Raw genomic sequence first — 14037 nt, 5'->3', positions numbered from 1 at the left:
CTGACCGTAGTGCCGTAATTGACATTCCCTCACACTGCAGGTAATGTGCCTCATTTGGAAACTCCCTGAGCAACCACTCGCTCGACACAGAGTCAAACCAGCGGTACCTAAGGATTCTCCTAAGAGACACAGGAGTCCAGTCTTCGTCTCAGGTCGCTGGATAGCATCCATATCTTGCAGCCATACATCAAAACAAGGAGCACCAGGACTCTAACATCATCTTGCAAAGATATCTGGAGCACCATTCACCCCTTTGCAACAACCTCATGACTCCTCATGCTCTTCCAATCCGTCTATTGACTTCATAGTGAGAGTCACCAGAGAGTCACTGTCAAGGTAAGCGAACCTTTTGATGTGGTTGACATTCTCTCCTCAGACAGGCACACTGCTGTGCCCAAGAGGTAATTAAAGGCCTGAATTTTATCCAGGACATTTGCAAGCCCAGACACTCAGACTCCTCGCCCAGCCTTTCAAGAGCCCTGATAAGAGTCTCCATTGACTCCGCGAAAATCACAGCATTCATTAGACTCCATGACTCTGCCAAACACCCAGTCCATGCAAGCATTGAACAGCGTAGAAGCAAGAACATACCCCGGACGAACCCTAGAATCAACTGGGAAGTATACATTACTCGCAATGCCAGGAGGACAACCACCAGCTTGGAGAAGTTTACCCCAGATACCACAGATCTGTGCAGCCATCCCTACCCTCAGCTGGTTCACTACCTGTGTAACTTCAGTGTGATTGGGTGGTCCACAGCTAATCGGAAGATCAGCTTGAAGAACTGTGGACCCAGAGATGTCCAATGTCCTAGTTGGAGGGTCAACTTTAAACAGCTGTTCAAAGCAGTTGACTCAGTAGGTAACACTTGCAGTGTCATCAGTAAGGACGTTCCATCACCCGTCCTGAGGAAGACATTCAGATGTGCGTAATGCTTCAGTTCCCCTATAAGCAGGATGTGGGTCGCTAGACCATATATGGTGTGTCACTCGCTCACAGATCCATCTAACAAACGCCTCCTTATCTGCCCTCAGAGCCCTTACAGCCGTCTATCTCAGTTCCCAGTATAGACTGGAGTTGCCATCAAGCCGTGCGCTGCAACTCTTCTCAATAATATCCAGGGTGCCCTGCAAGATGAAACACCTCCTTCTGGGAACACTGGCAACACCAACACAACACTCAGCAACCTTCAGGGTCTTATCATGGAAGGTCTCCCACATCACGTTAGAATAGACAATCGCACCCACTACAAAAGGCTGTTAAGGCTCCTATTTGTTAGTCCTGCTGCATTTTGAGCAGGCACTATTTTGGCCTTTGGAACCATCACACACGTCCCCATGTTAGTTTTTCTTTCCTTTTTCGGCTGTAGCAGAACCTTAAGTTAAAAGGCCGTTGTTCTCCCGAAAGTATTATTGGGTTTATGGTGTACTTGTGCATACACGCAGATAAAGCACAATTACATAATCACCCAACATGCATCTGGACTGCTTTCGTGGAGTGGTACGCTGATGCGCTGTTAACTAGCTATAAAATAACCCCATCAGAGATGTGCTATAATCCAAGTGTTCTGGTCAGACACCTGCACAGGTTGCCAGCGGATGAGAATTAGCTTCCCTATATAAATTAGCACTTCTTTACATCCACGTCTACAAACTGCCTGCAAACACATTAGAAGCAGCTTGACCTTTGAGTCTGACCAGGTCCAGCCTCATTCTCTTCATATGCAGTGTCCTACTGGACCTAAGCTGAATCTTCAGAGTAACAACAATAAGTGGACAGAATTCACAAACTGGGCACTCATGTAGACCCTGCATATCCACCACAGCAACAGCTACTCCTTGAGTATGGAAGCCATCAGGGTGACCAGACTAATAATAGGTACACCCACCTCCAGAGATCTGGCCACTCCACAGTTTGCATTCCTCAGAGAGTGCCGCCACTGAAATTTGGAGTTTGCAACAGCGACAGCAGAGGAAGATGGTCATCATGCCAGAGTGACAAGACGTTCCACATGCCTACCTTGACAGGCCACCCGAGATTAGTTCCTGAGTGCTGTGCAGGAGGTGACTCCTCAGCACCACACCAGTCCCGATCCCCAACACACCAGTCCCAATTGGCTCTCTGGCAGTTTCGACTTTTCATCCGAGGGCTTCCTCCCATCCCCTTCATCACGCATGCAGCCTTCCTGTGGGTGGCTGCTGCAGAGCTACACTCCCGCAGAAGAGCAGAAACGAGTCCTGTCTGCTTTGCCAGAGCTGTGTGAAGATTTTACTGTGGCTGGAGTACCAATCCCGCCACCAACTCCCACATTTTCCCTGCAAGTTGCAGGACCGCATGCAGGGCTGGATGCAGTTTAACGTCATTCCTTATTTTTAAAAATGTTTGAGTGGTTTGGCCCGTCTATAGTCCCAGTCATTAATCATTCCCTTTTATCAGGTCACTTTCCTTCCTTTTGTAAGCATTCTATTGTTTTCCTTTGCTTTGAAAAGCTTATCTTGCTCCTACCCTACCTGCAAATTACAGGCCTATATCTAGGTTGCGTTTTTTCCTAAAACCTTAGAAAAGGTTGCAGCTGTACCCGTATTAGGTTTATGATAAGTTTCCATCTGGCTTCAGTCAGCTGCACTCTGCTGACGCCTGCGGATGTACAGTAGGAGAATGCTTTGGTTTGATGTTACTAGATCTCAGTGCAGCACTAGATACTGTTTATCATCACATTTTGATAAATAGGCTAAACCAGTTAGGTGTTTTGAGCACCGATCTAGTGTGTTTTTCTGCATATTTAATCGAAAGTTAAAAGACAAGTTTTCCAGTCTCTGTTAGTCAGTGTATCTCTGGTTCAGCTGCTCTGTCTTATGGAGTTCCTCAGGGCTCTCTGCTGGGACCGATGCTATGTTTTCATATATGCCCCAAGACAGATAATCAGTAGTCTTAACAGTCCTGTCACTTCTTTGCTGATGATCTTCAGTTGTATCTATCTTTTAAACCTGAAAAATTATCAGTGTTACCAAATTAGTTGATTAATTGTTTGAAAGACATTAAGGATTAGTTGGCAGTTTTTTGTTTTTAATTTAATGGCGATAAAGCACATATTTTGAGTGTTGCTCCTGAAAAAAGTGTCTCTAAAATCAGGCAATTCAGCCCATTTTAAGCAATTTAGGAGAAATCTTTGATCACTCACTGAGTTTTGATTCTCACGTCAGGCTGTTGACCAACTCATGTTGCTTCCACCTTAAAAGTATTGCAAAACTAAGTTTTTGTTGAGTCTACGGCTGAGATGTTTATTTGTGCATTTATTTCATCTCAACAGGATATTGGTAATGTACTTTTCACCTGCGCTAGTAAATCATCTATGGTTACAGTCTGCTCAAAATGCTGCTGCTAGATTTTTAACAAGGTCTAATAAATGGTCAAATATCAGTCCCAATTTAAATCCACTGCACTGGCTTCAGATTATATACAGAGTTCAGTTTAAAATTTTAGTTTGTATATACAAGGCCTTGCACAGCCAGGCCCCTGATTATATTGTGGAGCTTCTTCTCCATTATGTAGCCAGTTGTTCTCTTCATTTCGGGAGTCAGAGCCTGCTTACGGTTCCCTGCATAATCTAACACTAAATACTCATGGCAATTGTACTTTTGAATCCTTGGCACTAAGATTCTGGAATGCTATTCTCCTGACCTTGCAATCATCTGATCTAAAAACTAATTTATCCAGATAAGCATTTGGTTAGATCGTGTATTACTATAATTTTGTTATGATTACTTGACAAAAAGTGCATAATTTTTATTGTATTGTTTTATCATATTGTTTTGTCACATTGCTGTGTTTTTTTATATAAAAAATACTATAAATTTAATTTTAAAATTGTAAAGCGTTTTGTGACTATGTCCCAGAAAGGTGCTATATAAACTAGCTGCATGCCTGTACGCGCTATGCGTACCCTTAACATTTAGAAAATATTACATGTTTTTTATTCTTGCCTTGTTATGTCTGAAACAAAAATTTAAAAAGAGGAATAGTGCTGAACGATTATGAGTAAAATATGAATCAAGTTTTTTTTCCCCCTCAGAATCAATATCACGATATTCTCAATATTCAAATTAAGTTTCTCAATATTCAGTCAGCAGTACCAGAGCTAAAGACACATCTACATCTGTTTTTGCTCCTTCTCTCTTGCTTGTAGTCCTGTTCTGTACCCATGTTTCTAGTTTTTCCTAGTGTTTGTGTCTGTAGTGGTTCTTGATTATGCTCACCTTTTTCTTGTTAGTAGAAGTCCTTAGTGTTCTGTAATAGCCCACACCTGTCCCTTGCTGAAGCCCTCGTTATGTGTATATATGTATCTACCCCTGCCCTGTTCCCTTAGTTGGACATTGTGTGTTTGTGGTTGCTGTTGTACTGTGTTTACTGCTGTGTTGCTCCCTGACTTAGTTTTTGTTATTGATGGACCAATGAAGCTTCATGGAGCTTTCAAGGTGTTCCCCATATTGTCCCAGAACATGTTTTGGGTCTTTGAACCTTTTTTTCCAAACATAAGGAGACACCTAGTGGATTTTGACAGTGCTCTGAACAATCTGAAGATGAAGTACGTGCATTTGCATCAGATGAATAATGTTGCTGGTATGACAGCAGGGTATGATTGTGCTATGCTAAAATAATCTTATATATAATAAAAGTGAAATGGGCCTGTGGTTTCATCCCGTTTGTCCCACAAAGTACATACTTATGCAATACCATACTTGGCGGGTAACATTCACACGCTTAGCGCAAGTGTCCCTCAAATAAACCAAATGCAGCACGCTTAATGTGCATTTTATCCACACTTTGGAAAATACAGCACGGAAGCTAAGAATATAAACCACAAAGCACTGCATCAGTGATAGCTAATGTTTACGTCAAATGTGAGGAAGTTGGTCAGCAAATTAGGGCGCAGTGTGCCTCCTGAGAAGTTTCAGTTACACAAAGGTGTATAACAAATGCTTATGTAGTCCAAGCTACAGTGGAGAACAACCCCCAAACACAACTAACACAAATGATGATATAGCTGTAGCATCTTTCTTGTTCGCCTCTTCAGATATCAGGTGTATCCCATTGTTTTCAAGAAATGCCTGGGCATTTGAGCTCTTTGCATACAGTACATTTGCACTCAAGTGCGATATATGGGAGAAAGCCTTTATGTTTATGTTCTCTTATCCAGCCGTTTTCTATGCCTGCTTGTCTTATTCAAGGACACAGGGGTCTGGAGCCTATCAAAGCTACAGCCGCAAGGCAGGAGACACTTCAGCATGTCTTTGGACTGTGGGGGGAAGCCAGGCGACCAGCAGGAAACCCCACAACAACACAGGGAGAACATGCAAAGTCCACACACATGGCACTGGGCCAGAGACTTAAATCCCAGCCCCAGGGATCTGAGGCACCACTGCACCACTGCACTAACCACAGCACCACTGCACCATCTGGGTCTCTCATTTAATGTAGCTAACTGGACAATTATTTGGCCATTGGTTTGATATTGTTACTGCCATACCAAGTAAAAGTCCACAGACACTGATATTAGGACTGAATGTAATCTTTGCAAGAAAATATGTATATATATATAAATATATTATAACATATAAACAGTATATAAGAGAGAGCCAGTGTCGATGGAGAAAATGGTGGGGTTGCTACCATCTTACCCAAGTCTGTCAGCACAGCAACCTTCTTCATCAAAGCTCAGGTCTGTGGCTTCATCAATTTTCAGATTCAGCACAGGGTTGGCCCTGAAATAAAACACACAGGCCTTTGAATCTGAGATACTGTTACTTCTCCATTCTAATTTGTCCCATCAAATATGTTCAACAAGGATGCATGATTTTGGACTCACCCCTCCATTGTGTACTTATTGGTACCAGGCAGTACTGCACGGCTCTTGTGACTCTCTGTTTTCATCATTGCTGCTGTGTTCATGGCCTTGGCTGCTTTCAGCTTCCTTCTGTAGCTAAAACAACAGATGCTGTATATAAGCTAATAGCCTTTGTGGAAGTACATTACAATTTTACATGGCATGCAAAATTCACATATCCGCCTAGAAACATTATCTATCGTTTCATTTTCTGTAAGGCAGGCCACACACTGACAAACTATGAGCTACTGTCAACACGAATTCATCTAAACTACGTGTTGTTGGACCGTGGGAGGAAATGGGAGACGCATGCATGTAGAACGTGCAAACTCCACACGCACAAGGCTGTAAGTGTGAATCCCTGGTGTGACTCAAGCCGCCAATGCCCCACCCAAACAGGTGCCTTTATAAATATACTCTAAAAAAAGATATTAGTGTAATTTAAACTACTAAAAACCGACATGTTTTGTTAAATAGCTGATAGTGTCTAAAACTGTGGCAAGACATCTTTTCTACTCCATGAAACAGCCATCCAAACTTATTATTTGCAAAGGATGACAGTAAATTCAAGAATAAACAGTAGTGAAAAACTAACCCTTTTTCCATTCAACATCTTAACATAATAATTTATAATATTTCTGATTAAGTTGTCTGTGATACTTGGTATTTATTGGGTATTTATTAGGAAATGTATTCAGAGGCTAAATACTGTTTGTAAGCTATAATACAGGAAACACTTATAACAGCCATTATTTTATGCAAATATCCACTACCGGAAAAAAAAATAGATGTAACTCTCTCCATTTACCCTCAATGGAATGCCCTTTTATATTCCATTTGATATTTCAATACATTTTTAAATAGTTATTATAACATTATATGCAATACCCCATCTGTATGCTTGGCAACATTGTTCTACTGATATATTTTGCAATTATCTGGTATTTTACTGTATTACTATATTAATTTAATTAAGCACTTTTTGTAACACTACTGATATCAATCTAATAATGGATTAAGAGGAAACTAAAATACAGGGCAATCAATAACTACAAACATTGACAAAATCTTTTATGTTTTTTTTTGCATTTCTAAAGAGTTATTTTTAATTTTCCATTTTAAATACTTTGTAAATCTTTTGACTTCAGCTTTTATCTTTTCGTTTTTCAAGCAGGAAAATTGACAATATACATTTATCAGTCATGCTCATCCCCATGCGTAACCAACGCCAGCAAAGCTTCCTTTCAAAAGAAAAAAAAAGCCACATAGTTTATAGAGCTGCTGTTACCATAGTGATGAAAAAGGCTTAGTGCTACGGACATAAAACAACATTATGCCGTTTATCACACATCAGCATTGAATATAAGATTGTACATTTAGTGTATGCAGTACAGTGAATATTTGCCTTCACACATATAATTTATCTCATTTCCTATTTCCATATAGCCTATTTTTATTTAACACCCTCCCCAACATATTCATAGTAATAATTAATAGGTAAAAGTATCATTACAAATATAGAAGTGCAACAATCTAAATCAGTATCATTGTATCATATTTCCACCCCCGGGTGTTTTTTGCATTGTGCTGCATTAGGTAACAGGTCCTTTGTCAATAATGTCACTAGACCATCATGCTCCATCATTTGTGTGAGAATAGCTCCACCACCTTTCAACATGTGAGTGTTATGACTATTCAACAATCACAGTGGAGTCCTGCCGTTCTACAAGAGGTGCCCTGACAAAATGCAGGCTGCAGATATGTCATCTACTCACGTTTTCTGTGTACAGACAAGCGATGTGATCATAATAGCCAAAATTATCCCAAGGCCTGCTACCAAGCCAATCAGGACAAGAAACACAGGATCAATCTCCTTCACCTCTATTCCACCCGACACCTGAAGCAGAGAAAGACATTGGGAAGATTTAATTTCCTAATAGTTAAAAAAAAAAAAAAAAAACATGTGAACATGTATCCAGATAAATATTCCAAAAACATGAATGAAGTTAGAATTTAAATATCTGCAAGACAGAAGAAGGTTCAGTGATATAAGAGGACTGACTTGGATATTTGGATTTCAATAGTCAGAGGTGGATAGTTGAGGTCCTGAAAGTAAAAATCCAGACTAAGATTTTGTTTAACCAACCCATTGAGAAAAAAAGAGCCACAGTCACAGAGGACAAACAAAATCTTGGTCCGGAGTTTTACTTTCTGGACCTAAACTATCCACCTCTAGTGGAAAGTCTTTTTCTCTGATAAAACTAAAATGGACCTGTGAAAACTACGCTGTATAGTATACCATAAACCCACAGAAACTTCGGTTAGTTGATTAATGAAACTCATTTGGTGCTGAATGGTCTAACTCTATAAGGTTCTAATTAAAGTGAGTTATACTGATGTGAAGGGCTTTCCACCTTTAGAGAAGACTGGCATCTTTTGTGTCTCAATGCTGTCCAGTACCTTTGTTCCAAAATGAGGCACAGGGTCTGTCCCACAACCTGCCACACAATCTCATTTATTTTTATCCTTTTAAATCTAAAAAAAAAATCTGTAAGATCTTGTCAGGTTCATATCTGCTGAGGGCTGGACTGACCACCTGGCATAGCAGGCAGGTTCCATTTGGGCCAATGGGAATGTGGTTCAGCAGTATTTACTGTGATGACCACCCAAGTCCAAGGCTGGATTTTAATCCCAGTCCAGCGCTGCGTGAGTTTTAATTTCTTTGACCTGTTTCTGTCTCCTGACTTTCTGACTGATTACGCTTTTTACCTTAGCTATCCTGGATTTGACACCACTGCCTGATTTTTCGACTGCATCCAGATACAAGGAACATATCATTCAGTTTTGCCCATTATTGGTAAAGGTGGGCATGATTGGTTAAGTGCAAAGACATAATTGATTTTTCCACACAAAGGAATAAAAGTATCAAAACAGTTTTTTTTTCTCATTCCCTCTCTAATGTTGAAGATGTGAAAATCTGAATCACATTATTCTTATCTAGATGAAGTTTTCATGAAAAACATTTAAATTATTATTTTTTTCTTTTTTAGAAATTTGTCTAATGCCGGGCGGAGAGGTGGCTCTGAGGTTAGGGATCTCTGCTGGCATTCAGAAGGTTGCTGGTTCAATTCCTATGAAGGCCAGGAGTGATGCTACTCTGTTGGGCCCTTAACCACAATTGCTTTGTCCTGGGTATGATGTTAACCTGTAAGCAGGTCCTCCAACTTACAGGGAAATTTGGGGGATGGTGACAGGATTGGCACTCTAGCCACTGGAAAAAACTTCACGCTGTTTCAGTCCATCCAAAGTAGTGTGATGCTGAGACATTTCCTGCCACACGGCTAGATTCAGGTTCTCATCCCTGACGTGGTTTGGTGGGTGAGGCAATGACCTATATTAGTGCATGCTCCTTACCTATCTTACTATTTAATAGTGATGTAGTCAAGACCACCAAAACTGAGACCAAGTCATTACCACGACCAGAGCGTACTGAGACCGAGACAAGACCAAGGCAGCCCAAGACCAAGTCAAGATCAGAAACAGACTAATGTTTGAGTTTACGTAACACAACACACTATAAAATGTGGCGCACAGGCAGCATCTTGGGCCTGGGCAGTATGGCCTAAAAGTTGGGTCACCGTATATTTTGAACCATGGACTTTTTTTCTTAAATTTCAGTATAAATGCTTCTGTCTAAATGTAATGTTTTTTTTTTCCAAATAAGACTCCTTATCAGTTGCATTTGAACTTTGAGGCAAGACATTTTACACCCAGTCATAGTACTGTGTTATCAAACAGATGAATATTAAGCCTTTGTGATAAATCTTTTGAGGCATTTTGATGAGTGTATATATACTCATATACCTGTATATAATACACATAGCCCTTTAAACCTGTTTACAAGCTGGTGAAACTGAACGTGACAGATTTAAGCAGGTTATAATATACTTACTATGTATGCGAGGCCATATTTCCGCAAAATGTTTGCATGATATAGGTCTTCTTGCAGTATTCCTTCAACTGTGTCAGAACTGATGGCGCTTCCATTGGGGTATATGAAATATACTCCCAAAACAGTCATCTCTGAGGTTCTGAAAATTGATCCATTTAATAAATTAATATAGTCTCTGAATTTAGTACATGAATATGCAAATTTTTACATCCACGCTGTGCTTTTTATCACCTTTTCTGAATTAAAAATGCTAGCTTTAGTTTTTAGGGAAAGACCCCTGTAATTAGAAGGCAAATGAGAATTATTAGTACTGTATCGAAGAATTTACAGTTCTACAGTTCAAACTTCTGCATTTCATGTCAGGATAGAGAACATATTAATCTGTGAATTTTCTTGTTATTAATCACTGCTACTTCTATGACAATGAATCACTGCTACTTCTATGACAATATGAATTAATTGCACTGCAGCTATTCCAGTGTCAACATCTTCACTTTGGTTTTAATATAACATGCTTTTTGTTTGACTGTCCAGAGGAATTATACATTCAGAGTATATGTACATGGCAGTACTTGTAACAAATTTAATAACAATTTTTATTTTCTGCTCTTAACCAATAAGTCATTATAGAAAGTATGTATGCAATATTTTACTTCTAGATGAAGGTTTTTTGTTAAATTCATGATAATTTAAGAATGAGTTAGAAGATATGACTTAGTTAAAAAAAAATATATTTAAATTTGTACCTTTGATCTGTACTTTCAGCTGCAACTTCCAAGATCTGAACAAATGATTTAGTTGTCGCTGAAAGAGCCCTGTAGTCAGATATTTGCATTTCTCACTGTTATATTAATGTATATGTTATATACAAATGTCTACTTAAACGATATCTGCAGACAGTCAAAGACTAGACACATTATTTGTTCAGTCAAACACCTCATGGTCAGTTTATGTATATATTTTACATTTAATTGAAACATGTAGATTTGTTAAGGCAACAGGATCTATTTTGTTTGTTCTAGTAGATTTCTCCGCCTTGCTAAATATGTAAACATTTCAAGGTTTGTTGGCCAGTTCCTCCTTCTTGTTCCCACATTCATAATTCCCACATTCTCCTTCTTGTTCCACATTTTTGTTCCCATATCTTGCAGTATGACAATCACCATACATTCTCTATGTTTCCTCCAAGGAGTAAGTAGCAAATAAGTTTGACCATCTAAATTAAGTATTCAAATATAATTTAACATCTCTGGATTTATGTCTATTGTCAATATGCAATTAAAGGAAGCGACAGTAACAGTTATTAGGCATCATTCCCAACTCTTCGGCTGAAAATAACAGACCCTGTGAAGCATTCAGTCATCCTGTGAAGCATTCAGTCATCCTGTGAAGCATTTAGTCTGTTTCTTCATACAATATATGAGTACATATTTATGCTATGCAACTAAAAAAACAGCGATACCCTTTAATGTGGTTCAGATTTGTGTTGATTTCTGCCACTGATGATTCAAAACGAAGGCCGACACGATAGGATCTGTCAATAGTATAAATCTGCATGCAGAAAGAATATTACACGGTACATTTACATCTTATTCCAAATGCATGATGCCATAAGATTTAATTGTTTAAGAAATTACTATTACCATAAATGCTGTTGATGTAATTTAAAATAAAATACAAAATAATAGAACAAATCTTAAAACTTTACCTCAATTTGAGTTGTCGCTCCTAGGTTTCCAGTGTCTTTTGCTTCAATAGTAATCAAATATTTTCCTTTTAAGTTACTGTCAAGACTGCCAAGGCACCTAAAAAATATTTCTTTATAACTGAAATTATATTGTATAAAGTTGTCTTAGCCTTACACTTAACACAATCAATGCAAAATAACAAACACAGACACACAAACCTAATCCACACACACACACAAACTGGAGACAGGGTCATGGGCACCAGGGCTCATGGATGTGTGTGGGAACCAAAAGCCTCTTTCAGGTCACAATGTCAGACAGGTGGTTTTAATGTTATGACTGATCGCTGTGTGTGTTTGTGTGTGTGTGTGTGTGGATTATGCTTATATCACATTGTGGGGACCAAATTTTCCCCAAATTATAATAATAACCTGTTATTTTGTTGTTGTGGGGGCCATTTCTTATGTCCCCACAAGAATGCAATCAAAATACTAAAATTTCCAAAAGCAGCTTATTTTGATTGGTTACTTATGGTTAAGGTTTGGGCTGGGTTAAGATCGTCATGTTGGGATTAGAGTTTTCCCCATAGAAATGAGTGGAGAGTCCCCACAAAGATTACAAACCTCTGTGTGTGTGTGTGTGTGTGTGTGTGTGTGTGTGTATATATATATATATATATATAAAAAAAATATATAAACTTTTGAAAATTGACCTGATATTCCCTTTGTAGTGATTTTGTTCTGCCGTGGTCTCAGCACTGAAGATTTTATCCATTGGCCTTTGCACATTATTAGTGTCAATAAATTCTACTGATAATACACTGAACTGGATCACCTTGTTTTTTCCAGAATCCTGATCAAAAGCCTTTGGAATATTAAACATAAAATATAGAAGAAGAAATTACACATTAAAATGGCAGCCAAGCTACAATTTAAGACCAAGAGATGGTAACTATATTTTTAACAAAAATTTTAACAAAAACATCATATACTTACATTTAACATGGAAATTTGGGGTTAAATTTCTAAATATTTGATTGAATCCTCTAGTGTAACTCCTAATATTACTTGTGTTGAGAAACAAGCAGCAATGAACAAGTTTTAAAAAAAGGCAAAGGAAAGCATTTATACACTGAAAACTTTGAATGTACAAAAAAGAGCACACACACAAAATCCACTTACAGAGACAGAAGCAGCGATCATCCCCTGTTCAGTACTTTCAGTAAGAACAACTTCAAAGAAAAGTTATTTACTTATTTAGAACTTATACATCAAACTGAAAACTAAAATCATTTTTACATACTTAAAACTTGAAAATAAAAGAGATGGTTTTCAATTTAATAAAAAAAGGCAATAACATGAAACGATGTTACATTTATCCTTGTTTTTTTCTAGTTTATTATTTCACGATAATGATACAATGAATGTATTTCTTACCATTGATTTCCTAAGCAAATTAATAAGCCAATTCTAGTATATAACCCAACAAATTTCCGCAAGGTTATGTAAATTCCCAGAAGTAAAAAATCTTACCAAACAGTCCATCAGGAATCATGAAGATGGGAATATTGTCATTCAGGTCATCAATACTAATTGCCAGTTTACCTAAAAAATAAATAAAAATAAATAAACTGTACATTATGGGCAGTTGTCAAAAAATTCAGAATATTAATACCATTATACATGTATGTAGGAATGTAGGTTAAATTTTCATTCAGCTACTCAGCATGTGAGACATTCTTGACTTTAAAAAGCATTGATAACCTTTTTTCACTTATTTATCTAAAATGATTGATTAACCTTTCCCCTGAAGAGCATCGCTAACCTGGAAGACTGGTATTCTCCCCTTTCTCTGTGAAAATGTCCACCACCTGGACTTCCAGCAGAACTTGAGTACACTTCTCATAGTCAACCTGGAATTCCTCGTTGACCATGACAGCACCTGTGGGCTCCACTACGAACCATTCCTCATCACATGGACCCATGGTTGCATTGCAGTAACAGCGCGTGGAGATGAGCTCATAGACCAGGGAGTGGTTACTGTCCAGATCCCCCCCCGCGATTTTACCCACCACACCCAGACCAGTGGTATTCTCAGCTACATGCCACGTCAAATCTTTTGGCAACGTCGGCCGCTCGTCATTTACATCCAGCACATTCACCTTCACTTTTACTGTATCCTTTCTCTGCCCCAGATCTGTGGCCTCAATTGTTAGAGTGTATAACCTTTGCCCCCGCTCATAATCCAGCTCAACATCTGGGTCCACAGACATGTTACCAATAAAACCCCCAGTGTCTTCTGCGGAGGAGATGATAATGAAGTTGCCAAAGCTGCCATCATTGATACGGAAAGAGATGCGATTGTTAATCTCTGTTTGGTCGGCATCGTCAGCAAACACTGAGCCCACAAATGACCCTGGAAAGGGAAATCCGGAATATAGATGACTTCCGGAATATAGATACGTGCTGCATTCTGCTTCATTATGTGTTAATATATCCTGTATATATTGAGTA

The 14037-nt window shown here is 38.8% G+C and overlaps 1 protein-coding gene across 1 annotated transcript in view; it reads right to left on the bottom strand.

Moving 5' to 3' along the window:
* The window catches only part of LOC140593127 (cadherin-related family member 2-like), a 32440-nt gene that overhangs the window by 1091 nt on the left and 17312 nt on the right, over positions 1–14037 (bottom strand). Inside the window, exons 20-30 of the mRNA XM_072717050.1 lie at positions 13349–13939; positions 13057–13128; positions 12706–12755; positions 12237–12388; positions 11545–11641; positions 11299–11387; positions 10583–10651; positions 9837–9975; positions 7660–7781; positions 5867–5980; positions 5679–5762 (exon numbers count right to left, since the gene is read on the bottom strand). Coding sequence (XP_072573151.1) covers positions 5679–5762; positions 5867–5980; positions 7660–7781; positions 9837–9975; positions 10583–10651; positions 11299–11387; positions 11545–11641; positions 12237–12388; positions 12706–12755; positions 13057–13128; positions 13349–13939 — 1579 coding nt within the window. The remainder of the gene's footprint in view (positions 1–5678; positions 5763–5866; positions 5981–7659; positions 7782–9836; positions 9976–10582; positions 10652–11298; positions 11388–11544; positions 11642–12236; positions 12389–12705; positions 12756–13056; positions 13129–13348; positions 13940–14037) is intronic.

The sequence above is a fragment of the Paramormyrops kingsleyae genome, chromosome 10 (assembly GCF_048594095.1).
Source record: "Paramormyrops kingsleyae isolate MSU_618 chromosome 10, PKINGS_0.4, whole genome shotgun sequence".
Lineage (NCBI taxonomy): Eukaryota > Metazoa > Chordata > Actinopteri > Osteoglossiformes > Mormyridae > Paramormyrops > Paramormyrops kingsleyae.
This window is presented reverse-complemented; position numbering and strand designations above follow the sequence as displayed.